General features: G+C 43.1%; 1 protein-coding gene across 1 annotated transcript; it reads right to left on the bottom strand.

Annotated features, from left to right (window-relative positions):
* Positions 1 to 20871: 20871 nt before the first annotated feature.
* LOC139392183 (transcription factor SOX-4-like) lies at positions 20872 to 23285 on the bottom strand. The gene has a single exon (XM_071139964.1). The coding sequence runs from the start codon at positions 22765 to 22767 to the stop codon at positions 21616 to 21618; it is 1152 nt and encodes a 383-aa protein (XP_070996065.1). The 5' UTR covers positions 22768 to 23285; the 3' UTR covers positions 20872 to 21615.
* Between the last annotated feature and the right edge of the window lie 309 nt (positions 23286 to 23594).

Below are 23594 nucleotides of genomic sequence, written 5' to 3'. Positions count from 1 at the left end.
GCATTATATTGGGAACAAAGTGCCTTTTGGGACACAGACTCAAAACATAATGCAGGATTTATAATTAGTGTGGATGACATCATATCCTAGCCTAGTGCTTCAACAGTGTGTGTGTGTGTGTGTGTGTGCGTGTGTGCGTGTGTGCGTGCGTGTGTGCGTGTGTGTGTGTGTGTGTGTGTGTGTGTGTGTGTGTGTGTGTGTGTGTGTGTGTGTGTGTGTGTGTGTGTGTGTGTGTGCGTGTGTGTGTGTGTGTGTGCGTGTGTGTGTATGTGTGTGCGTGTGTGTGTGTGTGTGTGTGTGTGTGTGTGTGTGTGTGTGTGTGTGTGTGTGTGTGTGTGTGTGTGTTGAGCGATTAACCAGGCTTTTTTTTTCTGGATACGAAACAAATAATTGACCTTCAGTACCAGTCAGAGGTTTGGACACACCTTCTCATGCAAGGGTTTTTCTTTGTTTTTACTATTTTCTACATTGTAGAATAATAATGAAGACATCAAAACTATGAAATAACACACATGGAATCATGTAGTTAAGCAAAAAAGTGTTGGGCAAATCTAAATATATTTTATATTTGAGATTCTTCAAGTAGCCACCCTTTGCCTTGATCGACAGCTTTGCACACTCTTGGCATTCTCTCAATCAGATTCACCTGGAATACTTTTCCAACAGTCTTGAAGGAGTTCCCACATATGCTGAGCACTTGTTGGCTGATTTTCCTTCATTCTGCGGTCCAACTCAGCCCAAACCATCTCAACTGGGTTGAGGCCAGGTGATTGTGGAGGCCAGGTCATCTGTATCACATCTAACCATGTTTGGGAGTCCCATAGGAAGGTGCACAACTGGCCCGGGTAGGCTGTCATTGTAAATTAGAAAATATTCTTAACTGACTTTATTTATTTAACCTTAAAAAAAGGTTAAATATATAAAATAAACATCTCAATTGGGTTTCAGATTGGGTGATTGTGGAGGCCAGGTCATCTGATGCAGCTCTCCTTCTTGGTCGAATAGTCCTTACACAGCCTGGAGGTGTGTTGGGTCATTGTCCTGTTGAAAAACAAATGACAGTCCCACTAAGCCCAAACCAGATGGGATGGTGTATCGCTGCAGAATGCTGTGGTAGCCATGCTGGTTAACCTGTTGAGTGTAGGGGGCAGTATTTTGATGTTTGGATGAAAAAGGTACCCAAATGAAACTGCCTATTTCTCAGGCCCAGAATCTAGAATATGCATATAATTGTCAAATTAGGATAGAAAACACTCTACAGCTTCCAAAACTGTCAAAATATTGTCTGTGGGTATAACATAACTGATATTGCAGGCGAAAACCTGAGGAAAATCCAACCAGGAAGTGCCTAAGAGAAACAAATCTCCCTGTTCCATTGCATGCCTTCCCTCCATTTAAAGGGACATCAACCAGAGTCCTTTCCCTATGGCTTCCACATGGTGTGAACAGTCTTTAGACATAGTTTCAGGCTTTTATTCTGAAAAATGAGCGAGAACAATCACATTGCGTCAGTGGATGGCTGAGTGCCACCAGAGTTTTGCATGCGCAACAGCTTGGAGCAGACATTTTCTCATTTTCTCATTTCAGACATTATTGATTATTTATTGTAAAAACAACCTGAGGATTGATTATAAAAAACGTTTGACATGTTTCTACGAACTTTACGGATACATTTTGGAATTGTCATCTGCCCGTCATGACCTGCACGAGCCTTTTGGATATCTGAACAAAACGCGCCAATCAAATGGAGGTTTGAACAAAAGGAACATTTATTGTGTAACTGGGAGTCTCGTGAGTGCAAACATCCGAAGATCATCAAAGGTAAGCGATTCATTTTATTGCTTTTCTGACTTTCGTGACCAATCTACTTTGCTGCTAGCTATTTGTAATGCTTTGTCTTCTGAGAGAGATGTCCTAACATAAATGCTTGGATAGCTTTTGCTGTAAAGCTTTTTTGAAATCTGACACGCCAGGTGGATTAACCTGTAGTGACGCCCAGCCCGTGAACGGGACCGTTATCATCACCTGACAGTAATTAGCATAACGCAACGGACATAAACCTTCCTAGAAAATCTTCCTATTCATGAAAATCACAAGTGAAATATATTGGAACACAGCTTAGCCTTTTGTTAATCACCCTGTCATCTCAGATTTTCAAAATATGCTTTACAGCCAACGCTAGACAAGCATTTGTGTAAGTTTATCATAGCCTAGCATAGCATTATGCCTTGCTAGCAGCAAGCAAACTTGTTACGGAAATCAGAAAAGCGATCAAATTAAATCGTTTACCTTTGATGAACTTCGGATGTTTTCACTCACGAGACTCCCAGGTAGACAGCCAAAGTTAATTTTTTCCCAAATATTATTTTTGTAGGCGAAATAGCTCCGTTTGTTCTTCACGTTTGGCTGAGAAATCGCCCGGAAATTGCTGTCACCACAACGCCGAAAAATATTCAAAATTAGCTCCATAATATCGACAGAAACACAGCAAACGTTGTTTAGAATCCATCCTCAAGGTGTTTTTCTAATATCTATTCGATAATATATCCGTTGGGACAATTCCTTTTTCTCTAGGACCGATTGGAGTAATGGCTACCTCTGCACTTTACGCGAGAATCTCTCTCAGAGCCACCATGTGACCACTTACGCAATGTGCCCCCATACGGCTATTCTTCAACAGAAATGTGTAAAACTACGTCACAATGCTGTAGACACCTTGGGGAATACGTAGAAAGCGTAAGCTCGTTGATGGTACATTCACAGCAATATAGGGAGTCATTGGAACGCAGCGCTTTCAAAACCTGGGGCACTTCCGGATTTGATTTTTCTCAGGCTTTCGCCTGGAACATCAATTATGTTATACTCACAGACAATATCTTTACAGTTTTGGAAACGTTAGTGTTTTCTATCCAAAGCTGTCAATTATATGCATATTCTAGCATCTTTTGCAGACAAAATATCCCGTTTAATACGGGAACGTTTTTTTTCCAAAAATGAAAATGCTGCCCCTTAACACCAAGAGGTTAACAACAAGCTAAGCTGTGTTTTGTTATATTGCACTTGTGATTTCATGAGAATTAAATAATTTTTAGTAATTTAATTTGAATTTGGCGCTCTGCAATTCAGCGGATGTTGACAAAAAAGATCCCGCTAGCTGGATGGGTGCGCCAAGAAGTTAAACGTGCCTTGAATTCTAAATAAATCACTGACAGTGTCACCAGCAAAGCACCATCACACCTCCTCCTCCATGCTTCACAGTGGGAACCACACATGTGGAGATCACCTACTCTGTCTCTCAGAAAGACACAGCGGTTGGAACCAAACATCTCAAATTTGAACTCATCAGACCAAAGGGCAGATTTTCACTGGTCTAAAGTCCATTGCTCGTGTTTCTTGGCCCAAGCAAGTCTCTTGTTCTTATTGGTGTTCTTTAGCAGTGGTTTCTTTGCAGCAATTCAACCATGAAGGCCTGATTCACGCAGTCTCCTCTGAACAGTTGATGTTGAGATGTGTCTGTTACTTGAACTCTGTGAAGAATTCATTTGGTCTGCAATTTCTGAGGCTGGTGACTCTAATGAACGTATCCTCTATATTAGAGGTAACGCTGGGTCCTCCATCCCTGTGGCGGTCCTCAAAATGGACAGGTAACTCTAATGAACGTATCCTCTGCATTAGAGGTAACGCTGGGTCCTCCGTCCTAGTGGCGGTCCTCATGAGGGACAGGTAACTCTAATGAACGCATCCTCTGCATTAGAGGTAATGCTGGGTCCTCCGTCCCTGTGGCGGTCCACATGAAGGACAGGTAACTCTAATGAACGCATCCTCTGCATTAGAGGTAACGCTGGGTCCTCCGTCCCTTTGGTGGTTCTCATGAGAGACAGGTAACTCTAATGAACGTATCCTCTGCATTAGAGGTAAAGCTGGGTCCTCCATCCCTGTGGCGGTCCTCATGAGGGACAGGTAACTCTAATGAACGTATCCTCTGCATTAGAGGTAACGCTGGGTCCTCCGTCCCTTTGGCGGTCCTCATGAGGGACAGGTAACTCTAATGAACGTATCCTCTGCATTAGAGGTAACGCTGGGTCCTCCGTCCATGTGGCGGTCCTCATGAGGGACAGGTAACTCTAATGAACGTATCCTCTGCATTAGAGGTAACGCTGGGTCCTCCGTCCCTGTGGCGGTCCTCATGAGAGACAGGTAACTCTAATGAACGCATCCTCTGCATTAGAGGTAACGATGGGTCCTCCGTCTCTGTGGCGGTCCTCATGAGGGACAGGTAACTCTAATGAACGTATCCTCTGCATTAGAGGTAACGCTGGGTCCTCCGTCCCTGTGGCGGTCCTCATGAGAGACAGGTAACTCTAATGAACGTATCCTCTGCATTAGAGGTAACGCTGGGTCCTCCGTCCCTGTGATGGTCCTCATGAGAGACAGGTAACTCTGATGAACGTATCCTCTATATTAGAGGTAACGATGGGTCCTCCGTCTCTGTGGCGGTCCTCATGAGGGACAGGTAACTCTAATGAACGTATCCTCTGCATTAGAGGTAACGCTGGGTCCTCCGTCCCTGTGGCGGTCCTCATGAGAGACAGGTAACTCTAATGAACGTATCCTCTGCATTAGAGGTAACGCTGGGTCCTCCGTCCCTGTGATGGTCCTCATGAGAGACAGGTAACTCTGATGAACGTATCCTCTATATTAGAGGTAACGCTGGGTCCTCCGTCCCTGTGGCGGTCCTCATGAGAGACAGGTAACTCTAATGAACGTATCCTCTGCATTAGAGGTAACGCTGGGTCCTCCATCCCTGTGGCGGTCCTCATGAGGGACAGTTTCATCATAGAGCTTGATGGGTTTTGCGACTGCAAAAGGTTCTTATAATGTTCCAGATTGACTGACCTTTATGTCTTAAAGTAATGATGGACTGTCATTTCTCTTTGCTTATTTCAGCTGTTCTTGCATAATATGGACTTGGTCTTTTAGCAAATAGGACTATCTTCTGTATATCACAGCCCTACCTTGTCACAACACAACTGATTGGCTCGAACGCATTAAGAAGGAAAGAAATTAGACAAATTAACTTTTAACAAGGCACACCTGTTAATTGAAATGCATTCCAGGTGACTACCTCATGAAGCTGGTTGAGAGAATGCCAAGAGTGTGCAAAGCTGTCATCAAGGCAAAGGGTGGTTACTTTGAAGAATCTAAAATATAAAATATATTTTTTAGCAATTTCTTGGTTACTACATGATTCCAAATGTGTTATTTTCTTAGTGTTGATGTCTTCACTATTATTCTACAATGTAGAAAATACTAAAACAAAAAAGGAAAACCCTGTAATGAGTATGTGTGTCCAGTTTTGACTGGTAGTGTATATACACTGCTCAAAAAATAAAGGGAACACTAAAATAACACATCCTAGATCTGAATGAATGAAATATTCTTATTAAATACTTTTTTCTTTACATAGTTGAATGTGCTGACAACAAAATTGCACAAAAATTATCAATGGAAATCAAATTTATCAACCCATGGAGGTCTGGATTTGGAGTCACACAGAGAGAGAACGGAGGCGAGAGAGAGAGGAAGCGAGAAGAGAGGACCCATCGAGATAGAGAGAGAACAAAAGAGAGAGAGAGAGGAAGCGAGAAGAGAGGACCCATCGAGATAGAGAAAGCGAGAGACCACACACGCAGAGATCATCTGTTCACCTATTTCTAAAACTAAAAGCATTGTATTTGGGACAAAACTTTTACTAAACCCTAAATCTTGTAAAAAATAGTGTGTAAATTGAGCAAGTTGAGATGACTAAACTGCCTGGAGTAGCCCTAGACTGTTAACTGTCATGGTGAAAAAATATAGTAGCTATACAGTAGCTAAAATGGGGAGAAGTCTATCTATGATAAAGCACTGCTCTACCTTCTTAACAGCGCTATCAACAAGGCAGGTCCTACAGGCCCTAGTTTCTACCTTCTTAACAGCACTATCAACAAGGCAGGTCCGACAGGCCCTAGTTTCTACCTTCTAAACAACACTATCAACAAGGCAGGTCCGACAGTTCCTATATTATATTGGTATTGACATGTTGCATTGACATGTTGAATGCACCAAGCTGTCTGTCTAAACAACTGGCACACAGCTCGGACACCCATGCATATCCCACAAGAGGTCTCTTCATAGTCCCCAAGTCCAGAACAGACTATGGGAGGCACACAGTACTACATAGAGCCATGACTACATGGAACTCAATTCCACATCAGGTAACTGATGCAAGCAGTAAATTTAGAAATCTGTGAACGTATTGTAGTGTTTTTCAAATTGTATAAACTGCCTTACTTTTGCTGGACCCCAGAAAGAGTAGCTGCTGCCTTGGCAAATACAAATACCCTTGAATGAGTAGGTGTGTTCAGCTCTCAAATTTGGACTCTACAGACCAAAGGACAGATTTCCACCGGTCTAATTTCTGTTGCTTGTGTTTCTTGGCCCAAGCAAGTCTCTTCTTCTTATTGGTGTCCTTTAGTAATGGTGTCTTGCAGCAATTTGACCATGAAGGCCTGATTCACGCAGTCTCCTCTGAACAGTTGATGTTGAGATGTGTCTGTTACTTGAACTCTGTGAAGCATTTATTTGGGCTGCAATTTCTGAGGCGGGTGACTCTCATGAACGTATCCTCTGCATTAGAGGTAACGCTGGGTCCTCCGTCCCTGTGGCGGTCCTCATGAGAGACAGGTAACTCTAATGAACGTATCCTCTGCAGCAGAGGTAACTCTGGGTCTTCCTTTCCTGTGGCGGTCCTCATGAGAGCCAGTTTCATCATAGCGCTTGATGGTTTTTGCGACTGCACTTGAATAAACTTTCAAAGTTCTTGAAATTTTCCGGATTGACTGACCTTCATGTCTTAAAGTAATGATGGACTGCCATTTCTCTTTGCTACTTTGAGCTGTTCTTACCATAATATTACCGAATAGGGCTATCTTCTGTATACCACCCCTACCTTGTCACAACACAATTGAAGGAAAGAAATTCCACAAAGTAACTTTTAACAAGGCACACATGTGAATTGAAATGCATTCCAGGTGACTACCTCATGAAGCTGGTTGAGAAAATGCCGAGTGTGTGCAAAACTGTCATCAAGGCAAAGGCAAATATAAAATATACTTTGATTTGTTTAACACTTTTTTGGTTACTACATGATTCCATATGTGATATTTCATAGTTTTGATGTCTTCACTATTATTCTACAATGTAGAAAATAGTAAAAACAAAGAAAAACCCTTGAATGAGTAGCTGTGTCCAAACTTTTGACTGGTAGTGTACGTCAGTTCAAGGACTTGAATTCCATTTAGTGTTTTTTTTTTCCATTTCTCTAGAGAGAAATCAAATCACCAGAGAAATCAAGTCAAGGACTATGTGGGATGCTGGGCTGACGGGAGTTGTAGTTTTCACTAAGCAAATATGTTCAGCACAGAAACATGTTATTTAACTACAATGTCCATAATCCATTTCGCCTGTTTTTTCCGTCTCAGACAGATATGGATACACTTTCACGCCTGCTATGTTAGGTTAGATACACACAGACCACATAGACCACATGAGAGAGGAATGTACACAACACAAAGAGACGAGAGAGATACAGTTTGTGAAAGTATGCCTTATCTACTTTGCTAGCTAAATGTAATAATGAACACATTTCCTTAAATGACAATTCTGTGAACTGTCTTGTGCAAGTTTTAAATGTACACAATACCTGTTAGCAAAGATGTCAGCTAGAGATGACATGTAGTCTACTTTGATGCCAGTTAGCATTTTCGAATCTGAGAGTAATGTTTTAAACCTTTATTTAACTTGGCAAATCGGGTAAGAACAAATTCTTATTTACAATGACGGTCTACCCTGGCCAAACTCAAATGACACTGGGCGAATTGTGCACCGCCCTATGGGACTCCCAATCACGGCGAGATACAGTCTGGTTTTGAACCACCTCTTACACGAACCACCTCTTACACCTCTTACACTGAGATGCAGTGCCTTAGATCACTGCGCCACTCAGGAGTCAAGTAGAACAAAAGGAACCAAACATATTGATAAGTCACCTTGTCCAAGAAAGATTTTCTCTTCCAAGATGGTGTAGCAGTCAGACGTCTTTGTTTTTGTCCGGTCGTGTCCCTTGTATATATCTTTTTATGTATTTTTCTTCGCATATCTTTTTAAAATATTTTCCTAAACCTCAACTTCTAAACACTCTCCTGCAACCCGCCTCACCCAATGTGCCATAAAGTTTTTTGAAATCTAACACAGCGGTTGCATTAAGGAGAAGTGTATCTATATTTCCATGGCTAACAATTGTATTTTCATCAACATTTATAATGAGTATTTCTGTAAAATTATGTGGCTCTCTGCAGTATCACCGGATGTTTTTGGAACTAGTGAACGTAACGCGCCAAAGTATACTGAGATTTTTTTATATAAATATGCACTTTATCGAACAAAACATATATGTATTGTGTAACATGAAGTCCTATGAGTATTCATCTGATGAAGATCATCAAAGGTTAGTGATTAATTTTATCTCTATTTGTGCTTTTTGTGACATCCTCTCTTTGGCTGGAAAAATGGCTGTGTTTTTCTGTGGCTTGGCTCTGACCTAACATAATCGTTTGTGGTGCTTTCGCTGTAAAGGCTACTTGAAATCGGACACTTCGGTGGGATTAACAACAAGATTACCTTTAAAATGGTATAAGATACATCTATGTTTGAGGAATTTGAATATGAGATTTCTGTTGTTTGAATTTGGCGCTCTGGCTGTTGTCATATCAATCCCGTTAACGTTTTTTAACCAACCATGTTGTTCCACCTCCTACATATGTGATGACATCACCTGGTTTAAATGTCTCTAGAGACTACATCTCTCTCATCATTACTCAATGCTTAGGTTTACCTCCAATGTACTCACATCCTACCTTACCTTTGTCTGTACACTATGCCTTGAATCTAAGCTATCGTGCCCAGAAACCTGCTCCTTTTACTCTCTGTTCTGAATGTGCTAGACGGCCAGTTTGTATAGCCTTTAGCCATACCCTTATCCTACTTCTCCTCTGGTGATGTAGAGGTTAATCCAGGTCCTGCAGTGCCTAGCTCCACTCCCACTCCCCAGGTGCTCTCATTTGTTGACTTCTGTAAGTGTAAAAGCCTTGGTTTCTTGCATGTTAACATTAGAAGCCTACCCCCTAGGTTTGTTTTACTCATTGCTTTAGCAAACTCTGCCAACCCGGATGTCTTAGCCGTGTCTGAATCCTGGCTTAGGAAAACCACCAAAAACCCTGAAATCTCCATCCCTAACAATAACATTTTCAGCCAAGATAGACTTACTGCAAAGATAGCCTGCAGAGTTTTGTATTACTATCCAGGTCGGTACCCAAACAAAATCAAGCTTCTACTTCTAAAAATTCACCTTTCCATAAACAAGTCTCTCACTGTTGCCGCTTGCAATAGACCACCCTCTGCCCCCAGCTGTGCCCAACACCATATGTGAATTGATTGCCCCCATCTATCTTCTGAGTTCGTGCTACTAGGTGACCTAAACTGGGACATGCTTAACACCCCGGCCATCCTACAATCTAAGCTTGATGCCCTCAATATCACACAAATTATCAATGAACCTACCCGGTACAACCCCAAATCCGTAAACACAGGCACCCTCATAGATATCATCCTAACTAACTCGCCCTCCAAATACACCTCTGCTGTTTTCAATCAAGATCTCAGCGATCACTGCCTCATTGCCTGCATCCGTAATGGGTCTGCGACCAAACGACCAACCCTCATCACTATCAAACACTCCCTAAAACACTTCTGCGAGCAGGCCTTTCTAATTGACCTGGCCGGGGTATCCTGGAATGACATTGACCTCATCCTGACAGTAGTGGATGCCTGGTTATTCTTTAAAAGTGCCTTCCTCACCATCTTCAATAAGCATGCCCCATTAAAATTGAACTAGGAATAGATATAGTCCTTGGTTCACTCCAAACTTGTCTGCCCTTGACCAGCACAAAAACATCCTGTGACGTTCTGGATTAGCATCGAATAGCCCCAGTGATGTGCAACTTTTCAGGGAAATTAGGAACAAATATACACAGGCAGTTAGGAAAGCTAAGGCTAGCTTTTTCAAACAGAAATTTGCATCCTGTAGTACAAACTCTAAAAATTTCTCGGACACTGTAAAGTCCATGGAGAATAAGAGCACCTCCTCCCAGCTGCCCACTGCTCTGAGTCTAGGAAACACTGTTACCACTGATAAATCCACTATAATTGAGAATTTCAATAAGCATTTCTCTACGGCTGGCCATGCTTTCCACCTGGCTACCCCTATCCCGGTCAACTGCCCGGCACCCTCCACAGCAACCCGCCCAAGCCTCCCCCATTTCTCCTTTACCAAAATCCAGATAGCTGATGTTCTGAAAGAACTGCAAAATCTGGACCCCTACAAATCAAACAAATCAGACAAAGCTAGACAATCTGGACCCTCTCTTTCTAAAATATCTGCCGAAATTGTTTGCTACCCCTATTACTAGCCTGTTCAACCTCTCTTTCGTATCGTCTGAGATTCCCAAAGAATGGAAAGCTTCCGCGGTCATCTCCCTCTTCAAAGGAGGTGACACTCTAGACCCAAACTGCTACAAACCTATATCTATCCTATCCTGTCTTTCTAAGGTCTTCGAAAGCCAAGTTAACAAACAGATTACCGACCATTTCGAATCACACCGTAACTTCTCCGCTATGCAATCTGGTTTCAGAGCTGGTCATGGGTGCACCTCAGCCATGCTCAAGTTCCTAAACGACATCATAACCGCCATTGACAAGAGGCATTACTGTGCAGCCGTATTCATCGACCTGGCCAAGGCTTTCAACTCTGTCAATCACCACATTCTTATTGGCAGACTCGACAGCCTTGGTTTCTCAAATGATTGGTTTACCAATTATTTCTCTGATAGAGTTCAGTGTGTCAAATCGGAGGGCCTGATGTCCGGACCTCTGGCAGTCTCTATGTGGGTGCCACAGGGTTCAATTCTCAGGCCGACTCTCTTCTCTGTGTACATCAATGATGTCGCTCTTAATGCTGGTGATTCTCTGATCCACCTCTACGCAGACGACACAATTCTGTATACTTCTGGCCCCTCTTTGGACACTGTGTTAACTAACCTCCAGGTGATACCATACAAATCTCCTTCTGTGGCTACCAACGGCTCTTAAATGCAAGTAAAACTAAATGCATGCTATTCAATCGATCACTGCCCGCACCTGCCCGCCCGTCCAGCATCACTTCTCTGGACGGCTCTGACTTAGAATACGTGGACAACTACAAATACCTGGGTGTCTGGTTAGACTGTAAACTCTCCTTCCAGACTCACATTAAGCATCTCCAATCCAAAGTGACATGTAAAATTGGCTTCCAATATCACAACAAAGCATCCTTCACTCATGCTGCCAAACATACCCTCATAAAACTGACCATCCTACCGATCCTTGACTTCGGTGATGTCATCTATAAAATAGCCTCCAACACTCTACTCAACAAATTGGATGCAGTCTATCACAGTGCCATCCGTTTTGTCACCAAAGCCCCATACACTACCCACCACTGCGACCTGTACGCTCTCGTTGGTTGGCCCTCGCTTCATATTCGTCACCAAACCCGCTGGCTAAAGGTTATCTACAAGTCTCTGCTATGTAAAGCCCCGCCTTATCTCAGCTCACTGGTCACCATAGCAGCACCCACTCGTAGCACGCGCTTCAGCAGGTATATCTCACTGGTCACCCCCAAAGCCAATTCCTCATTTGGTCGCCTTTCCTTCCAGTTCTCTGCTGCCAATGACTGGAACGAACTGCAAAAATGACTGAAGCTGGAGACTCATATCTCCCTCAATTGGTTTAAGCGCTGGCTGTCAGAGCAGCTCACAGATCACTGCACCTGTACATAGCCCATCTGTAAATAGCCCATCCATCTACCTCATCCCCATACTGTATTTATTTATTTATCTTGCTCCTTTGCACCCCAGTATCTCTACTTGCACATTCATCTTCTGCACATCTACCATTCTAGTGTTTAATTGCTATATTGTAATTACTTCGCCACCATGGCCTATTTATTGCCTTAACTCCCTTATCTTACCTCATTTGCACTCACTGTATATAGACTTTTTGATTTATTTTTTCTACTGTATTATTGATTGTATGTTTTGTTCATTCCATGTGTAACTCTGTGTTGTATGTGTCGAACTGCTTTGCTTTATCTTGGCCAGGTCACAGTTGTAAATGAGAACTTGTTCTCAACTATTCTACCTGGTTAAATAAAGGTGAAATAAATCAAAATAAAACTATTCTACCTGGTTCAATAAAGGTGAAATAAATAAAAATAAAAACTATTCTAACTGATTAAATAAAGGTGAAATAAATCAAAATAAAACTATTCTACCTGATTAAATAAAGGTGAAATAAATACAAATAAAACTATTCTACCTGATTAAATAAAGGTGAAATAAATACAAATAAAACTATTCTACCTGATTAAATAAAGGTGAAATAAATACAAATAAAACTATTCTACTCGGTTAAATAAAGGTGAAATAAATCAAAATAAAACTATTCTACCTGATTAAATAAAGGTGAAATAAATACAAATAAAACTATTCTACCTGGTTAAATAAAGGTGAAATAAATACAAATAAAACTATTCTACCCGGTTAAATAAAGGTGAAATAAATACAAATAAAACTATTCTACCTGGTTAAATAAAGGTGAAATAAATCAAATGAACACGGCTATGAAAACGTCACACCCTTATTTTCAGTGTTTTTAAAATACCCTATGGGGAAAAAATGTCTGGTGTAATAACGATTGGAACCATTTCCCTGTTTGACCGCTAGGTTTTATGGGTATTATGACACCTCCACTGTGGGGTTCTACTGTCTAGCCTGCTCTCCACCCTGCCCACATGTGAACTCCAGCAGCTAAGCATGATTCAATGTATTGAACTTTTTCTTTCTTTTATAAAATTGGCATTTGATGTTTCAAGCGTTCATGTCCATCTGCATGAATTAGATTATTTCATTTGATATCCTAATAATTAGAGAGAAAAAAATATTTTTACGAACAATTAAATATTTTTTTCTCTTTGTAAGTGTGACTCCAGTCCACACAGTCTGAGCTGCCTGTTCCTTATTAAGGATAGTCTGAGCTGCCTGTTCCTTATTAAGGATAGTCTGAGCTGCCTGTTCCTTATTAAGGATAGTCTGAGCTGCCTGTTCCTTATTAAGGATAGTCTGAGCTGCCTGTTCCTTATTAAGGATAGTCTGAGCTGCCTGTTCCTTATTAAAGATAGTCTGAGCTGCCTGTTCCTTATTAAGGATAGTCTGAGCTGCCTGTTCCTTATTAAGGATAGTCTGAGCTGCCTGTTCCTTATTAAAGATAGTCTGAGCTGCCTGTTCCTTATTAAGGATATTCTGAGCTGCCTGTTCCTTATTAAATACAGTCTGAGCTGCCTGTTCCTTATTAAGGATAGTCTGAGCTGCCTGTTCCTTATTAAATACAGTCTGAGCTGCCTGTTCCTTATTAAGGATAGTCTGAGCTGCCTGTTCCTTATTAAAGATAGTCTGAGCTGCCTGTTCCTTATTAAAGATAGTCTGAGCTGCCTGTTCCTTATTAAGGATAGTCTGAGCTGCCTGTTCCTTATTAAGGATAGTCTGAGCTGCCTGTTCCTTTTTAAAGATAGTCTGAGCTGCCTGTTCCTTATTAAAGATAGTCTGAGCTGCCTGTTACTTACTAAATACAGTCTGAGCTGCCTGTTCCTTATTAAGGATAGTCTGAGCTGCCTGTTCCTTATTAAGGATAGTCTGAGCTGCCTGTTCGTTATTAAAGATAGTCTGAGCTGCCTGTTCTTTATTAAAGATAGTCTGAGCTGCCTGTTCCTTATTAAAGATAGTCTGAGCTGCCTGTTACTTACTAAATACAGTCTGAGCTGCCTGTTCCTTATTAAGGATAGTCTGAGCTGCCTGTTCCTTATTAAGGATAGTCTGAGCTGCCTGTTCGTTATTAAAGATAGTCTGAGCTGCCTGTTCCTTATTAAAGATAGTCTGAGCTGCCTGTTCCTTATCAAGGATAGTCTGAGCTTCCTGTTCCTTATTAAGGATAGTCTGAGCTGCCTGTTCCTTATTAAGGATAGTCTGAGCTGCCTGTTCCTTATTAAATACAGTCTGAGCTGCCTGTTCCTTATTAAAGATAGTCTGAGCTGCCTGTTCCTTATTAAATACAGTCTGAGCTGCCTGTTCCTTATTAAGGATAGTCTGAGCTGCCTGTTCCTTAGTAAAGATAGTCTGAGCTGCCTGTTCCTTATTAAGGATAGTCTGAGGTGCCTGTTCCTTATTAAATACAGTCTGAGCTGCCTGTTCCTTATTAAGGATAGTCTGAGCTGCCTGTTCCTTATTAAAGATAGTCTGAGCTGCCTGTTCCTTATTAAATACAGTCTGAGCTGCCTGTTCCTTATTAAGGATAGTCTGAGCTGCCTGTTCTTTATTAAAGATAGTCTGAGCTGCCTGTTCCTTATTAAAGATAGTCTGAGCTGCCTGTTACTTACTAAATACAGTCTGAGCTGCCTGTTCCTTATTAAGGATAGTCTGAGCTGCCTGTTCCTTATTAAGGATAGTCTGAGCTGCCTGTTCGTTATTAAAGATAGTCTGAGCTGCCTGTTCCTTATTAAAGATAGTCTGAGCTGCCTGTTCCTTATCAAGGATAGTCTGAGCTTCCTGTTCCTTATTAAGGATAGTCTGAGCTGCCTGTTCCTTATTAAGGATAGTCTGAGCTGCCTGTTCCTTATTAAATACAGTCTGAGCTGCCTGTTCCTTATTAAGGATAGTCTGAGCTGCCTGTTCCTTATTAAATACAGTCTGAGCTGCCTGTTCCTTATTAAAGATAGTCTGAGCTGCCTGTTCCTTATTAAATACAGTCTGAGCTGCCTGTTCCTTATTAAGGATAGTCTGAGCTGCCTGTTCCTTAGTAAAGATAGTCTGAGCTGCCTGTTCCTTATTAAGGATAGTCTGAGGTGCCTGTTCCTTATTAAATACAGTCTGAGCTGCCTGTTCCTTATTAAGGATAGTCTGAGCTGCCTGTTCCTTATTAAAGATAGTCTGAGCTGCCTGTTCCTTATTAAATACAGTCTGAGCTGCCTGTTCCTTATTAAGGATAGTCTGAGCTGCCTGTTCCTTATTAAAGATAGTCTGAGCTGCCTGTTCCTTATTAAAGATAGTCTTAGCTGCCTGTTCCTTATTAAGGATAGTCTGAGCTGCCTGTTCCTTATTAAGGATAGTCTGAGCTGCCTGTTACTTACTAAATACAGTCTGAGCTGCCTGTTCCTTATTAAGGATAGTCTGAGCATAGGGATCTGGTCATAGGGATCTGGTCATAGGGATCTGGTCGTAGGGATCTGGCCGTAGGGATCTGGCCGTAGGGATCTGGTCGTAGGGATCTGGCCGTAGGGATCTGGCCGTAGGGATCTGGCCGTAGGGATCTGGTCGTAGGGATCTGGCCGTAGGGATCTGGTCGTAGGGATCTGGCCGTAGGGATCTGGTCATAGGGATCTGGTCATAGGGATCTGGTCATAGGGATCTGGCCATAGGGATCTGGTCAAGAGGAATAATTAATTAATTAATTAATTAATTAATCCACACTAAATAGTATACCTCTGTGAGGGTCTCTCTCCTTATTCAACTGTCTCTGTCCCTAACCCTTAATGAATCCACACTAAATAGTATACCTCTAGGAGGGTCTCTCTCCTTATTCAACTGTCTCTGTCCCTAACCCTTAATGAATCCACACTAAATAGTATACCTCTGGAAGGGTCTCTCTCCTTATTCAACTGTCTCTGTCCCTAACCCTTAATGAATCCACACTAAATAGTATACCTCTAGGAGGGTCTCTCTCCTTATTCAACTGTCTCTGTCCCTAACCCTTAATGAATTCACACTAAATAGTATACCTCTGGGAGGGTCTCTCTCCTTATTCAACTGTCTATGTCTTTCTCTGTCATTAGATTCAGGAGACAAATGAATGAATCCAGAAGGAATGAATTGATTTTAGGAGGCAGAAGGCAGTTTCTGGCACAATCCACTAGAATAGACAGAACACACACACCCGATTACAGACAGAACACACACACCCAATTACAGACAGACAGAACACACACACACACACACACGATTACAGACAGAACACACACACCCAATTACAGACAGAACACACACACCCAATTACAGACAGACAGAACACACACACACAATTACAGACAGACAGAACACACACACCCAATTACAGACAGACAGAACACACACACACAATTACAGACAGAACACACACACCCAATTACAGACAGGCAGACAGACAGACAGACAGACAGACAGACAGACAGACAGACAGACAGACAGGCAGGCAGGCAGGCAGGCAGGCAGGCAGACACAGACCCTCCGCCATCCCCTCCCCCCAATCAAGTCATGCCTAGAGGAAAGTCTGGCACCCCTCCCCCATCCCAAAGAGCTGTCTGTGCCCATCACACACACACACACACACACACACACACAGAGAAATGGGGTCCCCAGTGAATTGTGCGTGGTCTCCTTGGTCTTGGATACAGTGTTGCCATGGTAGCCACGTTTTCTCCACATGGAAAATCAGAGAGAAGAGAGAGAATCCACTCCTATTGATATAGGGTTAGGGAATCAGAGAGGGGAGAGAGGATCCACTCCTATTGATGTAGGGTTAGGGAATCAGAGAGGGGAGAGAGGATCCACTCCTATTGATGTAGGGTTAGGGAATCAGAGAGGGGAGAGAGGATCCACTCCTATTGATGTAGGGTTAGGGAATCAGAGAGGGGAGAGAGGATCCACTCCTATTGATGTAGGGTTAGGGAATCAGAGAGGGGAGAGAGGATCCACTCCTATTGATGTAGGGTTAGGGAATCAGAGAGGGGAAGGAGGATCCACTCCTATTGATGTAGGGTTAGGGAATCAGAGAGGGGAGAGAGGATCCACTCCTATTGATGTAGCGTTAGGGAATCAGAGAGGGGAGAGAGAATCCACTCCTATTGATGTAGGGTTAGGGAATCAGAGAGAGGATCCACTCCTATTGATGTAGCATTAGGGAATCAGAGAGGATCCACTCCTATTAATTTAAGGCTTAATACTGGATTCAGCTTAACACAGACAAGTACTGGCACAAAAACAAACCTCCTGTTCTCCTCTAAGAGTAGGAAATCATTTGTGTATCCAGTTGTTCTTCATTTAATACTTCTAGGTTGGACTGTGATGATGTCATGGTTCCAGAGCTCAGTCGTGAATGGTTCTGGAACACCAACGATAAAATGTTAAAGGAAGGAAGTTTGGATGTGGCTTCAAACCCAATCACCGCAATCTAAATGTCATTGACAGAACAAACAAACAAACAAACAAACAAAAATGTTTGTGGTTCTAAATAAATAGTTTAGTAGGTCAAAAATGTCATAAACCTTCATTTTGCTTGACCATGCTGTAGGTCATGTAACTTTTTTTTTACATGTAATATATTTTGTAGACTTCACAGGACAAATGTTGCACTACGGTTTTGTAACGAAACAAAGGTGTGGTTGAATTTATTCTGCCACGGTGTCTTCTCATTGTCTCAGCCTTTAGTCCCTATATATCACAGTGTCTTCTCATTGTCTCAGCCTTTAGGCCTATATATCACAGTGTCTTCTCATTGTCTCAGTCTTTAGTCCTATATATCAGTGTCTTCTCATTGTCTCAGCCTTTTAGTCCCTATATATCACAGTGTCTTCTCATTGTCTCAGTCTTTAGTCCTATATATCACAGTGCCTATATATCACAGTGTCTCTATATCACAGTGTCTATATATCACAGTGTCTCTATATCACAGTGTCTATATATCACAGTGTCTATATATCACAGTGTCTATATATCACAGTGTCTATATATCACAGTGTCTCTATATCACAGTGTCTATATATCACAGTGTCTATATATCACAGTGTCTATATATCACAGTGTCTATATATCACAGTGTCTCTATATCACAGTGTCTATATATCACAGTGTCTCTATATCACAGTGTCTACATATCACAGTGTCTATATATCACAGTGTCTATATATCACAGTGCCTATATATCACAGTGTCTATATATCACAGTGTCTATATATATCACAGTGTCTATATATCACAGTGCCTATATATCACAGTGTCTATATATCACAGTGTCTATATAATATCACAGTGTCTATATATCAGTGTCTCTATATCACAGTGTCTATATATCACAGTGTCTATATATCACAGTGTCTATATATCACAGTGTCTATATAATATCACAGTGTCTATATATCAGTGTCTCTATATCACAGTGTCTATATATCACAGTGTCTATATATCAGTGTCTAAATATCAGTGTCTCTATATCACAGTGTCTATATATCACAGTGTCTATATATCACAGTGTCTATATATCAGTGTCTAAATATCAGTGTCTCTATATCACAGTGTCTATATATCAGTGTCTCTATATCACAGTGTCAGGGCAGATGAATTGACAGGTTATAGAGCAAACAACACAATTATCACAACACACCGGTTGAACTAAAGTGTTTTCCCCCTGGCTTGGCTTCCCCTGTGATTGGAACCCGAACACTGTTACTGCCATCGAATCAACACAAAGAGATTCAGTTCCAGCTGATTTTATTTCCTTCTTGAAAAAACAAAACGAACAAACGAACGAACAAACAAACAAACATTTTCTGTACAGAGGTCTGAGGCAGTCGTTGACCCGATTGGCTGGCGTTGAGTTCTATATTTAAATGAGTTATGGTATGATTGGAGGAAACATGATCATACACACAGCATATTGCACAAATGAAGAAAAAAAAAGAAAGAACAAATAAAATGGTATGAAGGTAGACATTCCTGGACCAATCATCTTTAACATCAGAATGTCGAAAGATGGCAATTTTAGTGCCTGTCGCTGACCGGTATTCATAAATCATAAACACAATCTTATCTGCCTTATAATACAGTCAATAAACATAAATATCTTCAATTGATATTATTATTATTTTTTTTTTATCTTAAAACACAACAGCTATACATATACCTGAATCTGAAATACGAATGCTAATTTGCCATGCCATAATATAGGAAAACAATTTGCTAGTAAGTAAGACAACAGGTAGAAAAAAACTTACTAAATATTCTTATTATGCAATTGCACAATGATAGACAATCAAAGCACTCCCCCACCTCCCTCCATCTCCCTCCACCTCCCTCCATCTCCCTCCACCTCCCTCCACCTCCATCCATCTCCCTCCACCTCCCTCCATCTCCCTCCACCTCCCTCCATCTCCCTCCACCTCCCTCCATCTCCCTCCACCTCCCTCCATCTCCCTCCCTCCACCTCCCTCCATCTCCCTCCATCTCCCTCCCTCCACCTCCCTCCATCTCCCTCCATCTCCCTCCACCTCCCTCCAACTCCCTCCACCTCCCTCCATCTCCCTCCACCTCCCTCCACCTCCCTCCATCTCCCTCCACCTCCCTCCACCTCCCTCCATCTCCCTCCACCTCCCTCCATCTCCCTCCACCTCCCTCCATCTCCCCCACCTCCCTACATCTCCCTCCACCTCCCTCCACCTCCCTCCATCTCCCTCCACCTCCCTCCACCTCCCCCCATCTCCCTCCAACTCCCTCCACCTTCCTCCATCTCCCTCCACCTCCCCCCATCTCCCTCCACCTCCCTCCATCTCCCTCCCTCCACCTCCCTCCATCTCCCTCCATCTCCCTCCATCTCCCTCCACCTCCCTCCACCTCCCTCCATCTCCCTCCACCTCCCTCCATCTCCCTCCACCTCCCTCCATCTCCCTCTACCTCCCTCTGACTCAAATAGGCATTTAGAATGAGTGAGTGTCACATTCCATCCAGTGGTTTCAAATCAAACATATCACCATAAAAGCATACAGATGTTTTCTCTCAATCGAACAGCATCTCTATCTCTCTCTTTAACAGTTCTGATATAGCCTGTGTACCAGTCTGTTTGTGCCATCATGCCAAGGTCTTTAACATGACAGAGCAAACAGATTGGGTCCAGGTTATCCAAACCCACTGTAGAAACGCAGTCACTGGGTGGAGATGGTGCTCCAGTGGTGTGAGAGTTTGTTTACTCGGCTGGTGAAATATAGACACTGTGCCTTTAAGAAGCATGTGGCGTGATACTATCAAGCGTAAACATAGTATAGGGAGCAGATTGTGTGACAACGGACCCTCTGGCTTCGAAGATAAGGGAAACCAACCCAAAAAATCCACCGGCATCCACTCTTTAGATCTTCTACAAAAATACACGTATAGAAAATGACACACTGAGTTCTCCTTTAAAAAGTGAGAGATATTAACATTCAAATAAGATACACGTCTAGCCCTCCCGCGGAGGGATACAGACAGGTGCATGGCTTACACATAAACAAGACCTATTATACGATAACAATACTTCAAAGTATAAAACAACAACAAAAAACATGTTCGGCTGGTATAAATACATCGATATAAAAAACGTCATCTGATATAGAATAACTACAAAGTCAGAAGCACTAGGAGTTGCGCAGGAAGGGAAATGGTCCTGAAATGTGCATTGAGAGCGTAAAAGTTTTCAGACAAAAGATTCTGAGTTTTAAGTTGTTAATTAAAAGTCCTGCCGTTGAGAGGAAAGCTGGTGATTGTGAACTGTGTTCTGTGGTTACACACACACACACACACACACACACACACACACACACACACACACACACACACACGCGCGCACACACACACACTCAGCGCTGTAATCACATTGCGATAAACATTATTATTTCAGGTTCATCACTAAAATTGAACAATACTCCACAGGGAGCGCGTGCTGTTATCATTATTATTCTACGTTTCAGAAAGAAAAACAAACCTGAATATTAACTCCACAAACACCATCAACACAGGGCGGGTAAATAACCAGACTGGGTCACTTAGAAAACCGTCAACCCCCTTGCAACGTCAAGCTCTCCAAAAATGTACTTTATTCATACAGTCATCATCACCATCAGGCAGAAAAAACGTCCTTCTGCGGCCCGGTTGAATGCTTCCGTTCAGTAAGTCCGTCTGTGTGTCACTCCTAAACAGAGGCGGGATCAAAGGGAGTAAGAAAGTATTTCTCCCGTCTCCAAATGCAAGCTAAGCACTTTATTTCCGTCAGGTCTGCGCACTAGGAAGCAATGCGCCCATGCCTGTCCCAATCCGTGTCCATGATCCCTGTCAATACGCACAACATGAAAAATATGATGTTCTTAATTAAGCACACACCATGCTTGAATAACCTAAACACATGTCCTTCAAATTAGCCTATTATTTTCCGAAACCGCAGGGGAATTATTTTGTGCACGTTTCACTCCCCATTAATCTGAAAGAATGTCTGAAGATTCTCACTCACGGGGTTTTAGTTTTGCGCGAGGCAGGGGGTTCTCTTTCCCTTATTTTCTCTGTGAGTTTTATTTTCTCTCCTCCTCTCTGCCGCTCAGTAGGTGAAGACCAGGTTGGAGATGGTGGACTCCAGCCAGTCTCCCGAGATCATCTCGCTGACCTCTGGGGTGCAGTAGTCGGGGAAGTCAAAGTGAGATCCCGCCCCGCACTCCCCGAAGCTCCAGTCCAGATCCCTGTCCAGCTCCGACACACATGGCCCCATGCTGCCCAGAGACATGCTCTTAAACCCAGGGCTCGGCTGTAGCTCGAACCGCTCATCCTCCTGCTCTTCATCCGAGGAAGAAGAGAGGGAGGAGGCAGAGGAGTGAGAGGCGGACGGGGTTGGAGAGGAAGCACGTGTATACCTGAGGCGGGCCTTTGATGATGAGGATGATGAAGGGTTAGTGGCTTTGCTTGTCCCCGTCACCTGGTCATCGTACAGGCTCATCGGGTCACTGGACTCAGCCGAGCTGCTCAGGGCAGGACTGCCCGGGACTCCCACAGAGGGTGGCCCGCTGTCCAAGCTCCCTCCTCCGCCAAACATGTGGTCGCGTCTCGTTTGCTTGTCTGGTATCTGTCGAGCGCTAGTCACTGACCTGGATTTGTAGAGTGTGTGGTGATCCGCGGAAGACGCACACTCCGGCCCCTGGGTAGCCAGCTTGGCGCTCCCCTGTCCCTGCTTGTGCGCTCTGCTGGCCCCCACAGATCCAGAGCTTTTTTTCAAGGAGGATTTTGAGCCCCCGCTCCTATCCGCTCCTTTCTCCCCTCTCTCTCCCCGCTCTGTCTTGGTACTGGGTGTCTTAACCTTCTTCCTCGGCCGGTACTTGTAGTCAGGGTAGTCGGCCATGTGCTTGAGCCTCAGCCGCTCTGCTTCCCGGATGAAGGGGATCTTGTCCGTGTCTTTGAGCAGCTTCCAGCGCTTGCCCAGCCTCTTGGAGATCTCGGCGTTGTGCATGTCCGGGCTCTGCTCCATGATCTTTCTCCTCTCGATCTGAGACCACACCATAAACGCGTTCATCGGTCTCTTGATGTGTCCTGTGGGGGTTTTACACCAGGCGACGTTGCCTCGGTCCCTTCCGTTGGAGGATAGCGGAGACCCGGGAGTCGGGGACGGGTCCATGTCCAAGTCCATATCCCCGGTATCGGTGGAGTCGCCGCCGGGAGAGAAGGGATCCGTGCTCTCTGCGTGGCTGATGTGCTGTACCATCGTTTCCCTTTCTTTCCTTCTCTGTCTCTCGGTTAGACAGGAAACCAAATTTTTAAAAAAGTGCTATTCAGAATTATGTCGTTATGGTGTGAAGTGCGTAAAAGTTGCCAATGTTCTATCATCAGAGTTTTGTTTCAATCACTCAAGAAATGTATGTTTGTGTAACCACACAGACCGAATGTGTAAAAGTTGTTGCAGGTCTCCTTTCTCTTTATTTGCAGTACTCTGTCTGATCAGTCCGTTTTGGAGACACTGTGTACTTAAGTCTCCGGTGCGCGGATATTTTCCAAAAGACGCACAAAATAACAAGTTCAAACGTCAAAGTTCTGCACTCAAACGTTCAACTTCCAGTGCGACTGAAAACTCGCCCTGTGATACCAAGAACACTTCGCTGCTGAAAACAACTCCGTAACTTTCCTATGAGATGTTTAATATCGCTGTCTGCACAGCTCGCCTGAGCAGTAAGAGAACCATGTGGAAGAATGGAAGTGTCGCACTTTTTCATAGTCCCCTTTTTCCTTATCGTTCTGCCAGTATACTGTAAACATACCGTTCAACGCCACACACTTTTATATCCCCTCCCGAGAAATAAAAGCCATTCTAAACAGCCAATCACGCGCTGTCTCTATCCTGTTTTTGGCCAAAACCACTCCCCGCCGGCGTCCATTGGCTGAATAAACCGTGTAATAATAATCGGAGTGTGCAATGAGCGTTCGTGTATCTGACCTCATTTCTGTCTGACTGTCTGAACCGCTGGTCTGAAGCGAACTGAGAGGCAGTTATTTGCAGTCGTTTCTCTGCCGCCTTTCTCAATAATAAGACCCATG

Source organism: Oncorhynchus clarkii, chromosome 32 (assembly GCF_045791955.1).
Source record: "Oncorhynchus clarkii lewisi isolate Uvic-CL-2024 chromosome 32, UVic_Ocla_1.0, whole genome shotgun sequence".
Taxonomy (NCBI): domain Eukaryota; kingdom Metazoa; phylum Chordata; class Actinopteri; order Salmoniformes; family Salmonidae; genus Oncorhynchus; species Oncorhynchus clarkii.
The sequence above is the reverse complement of the archived record's forward strand: the minus strand, read 5'-3'. Positions and strand labels throughout refer to the sequence as shown.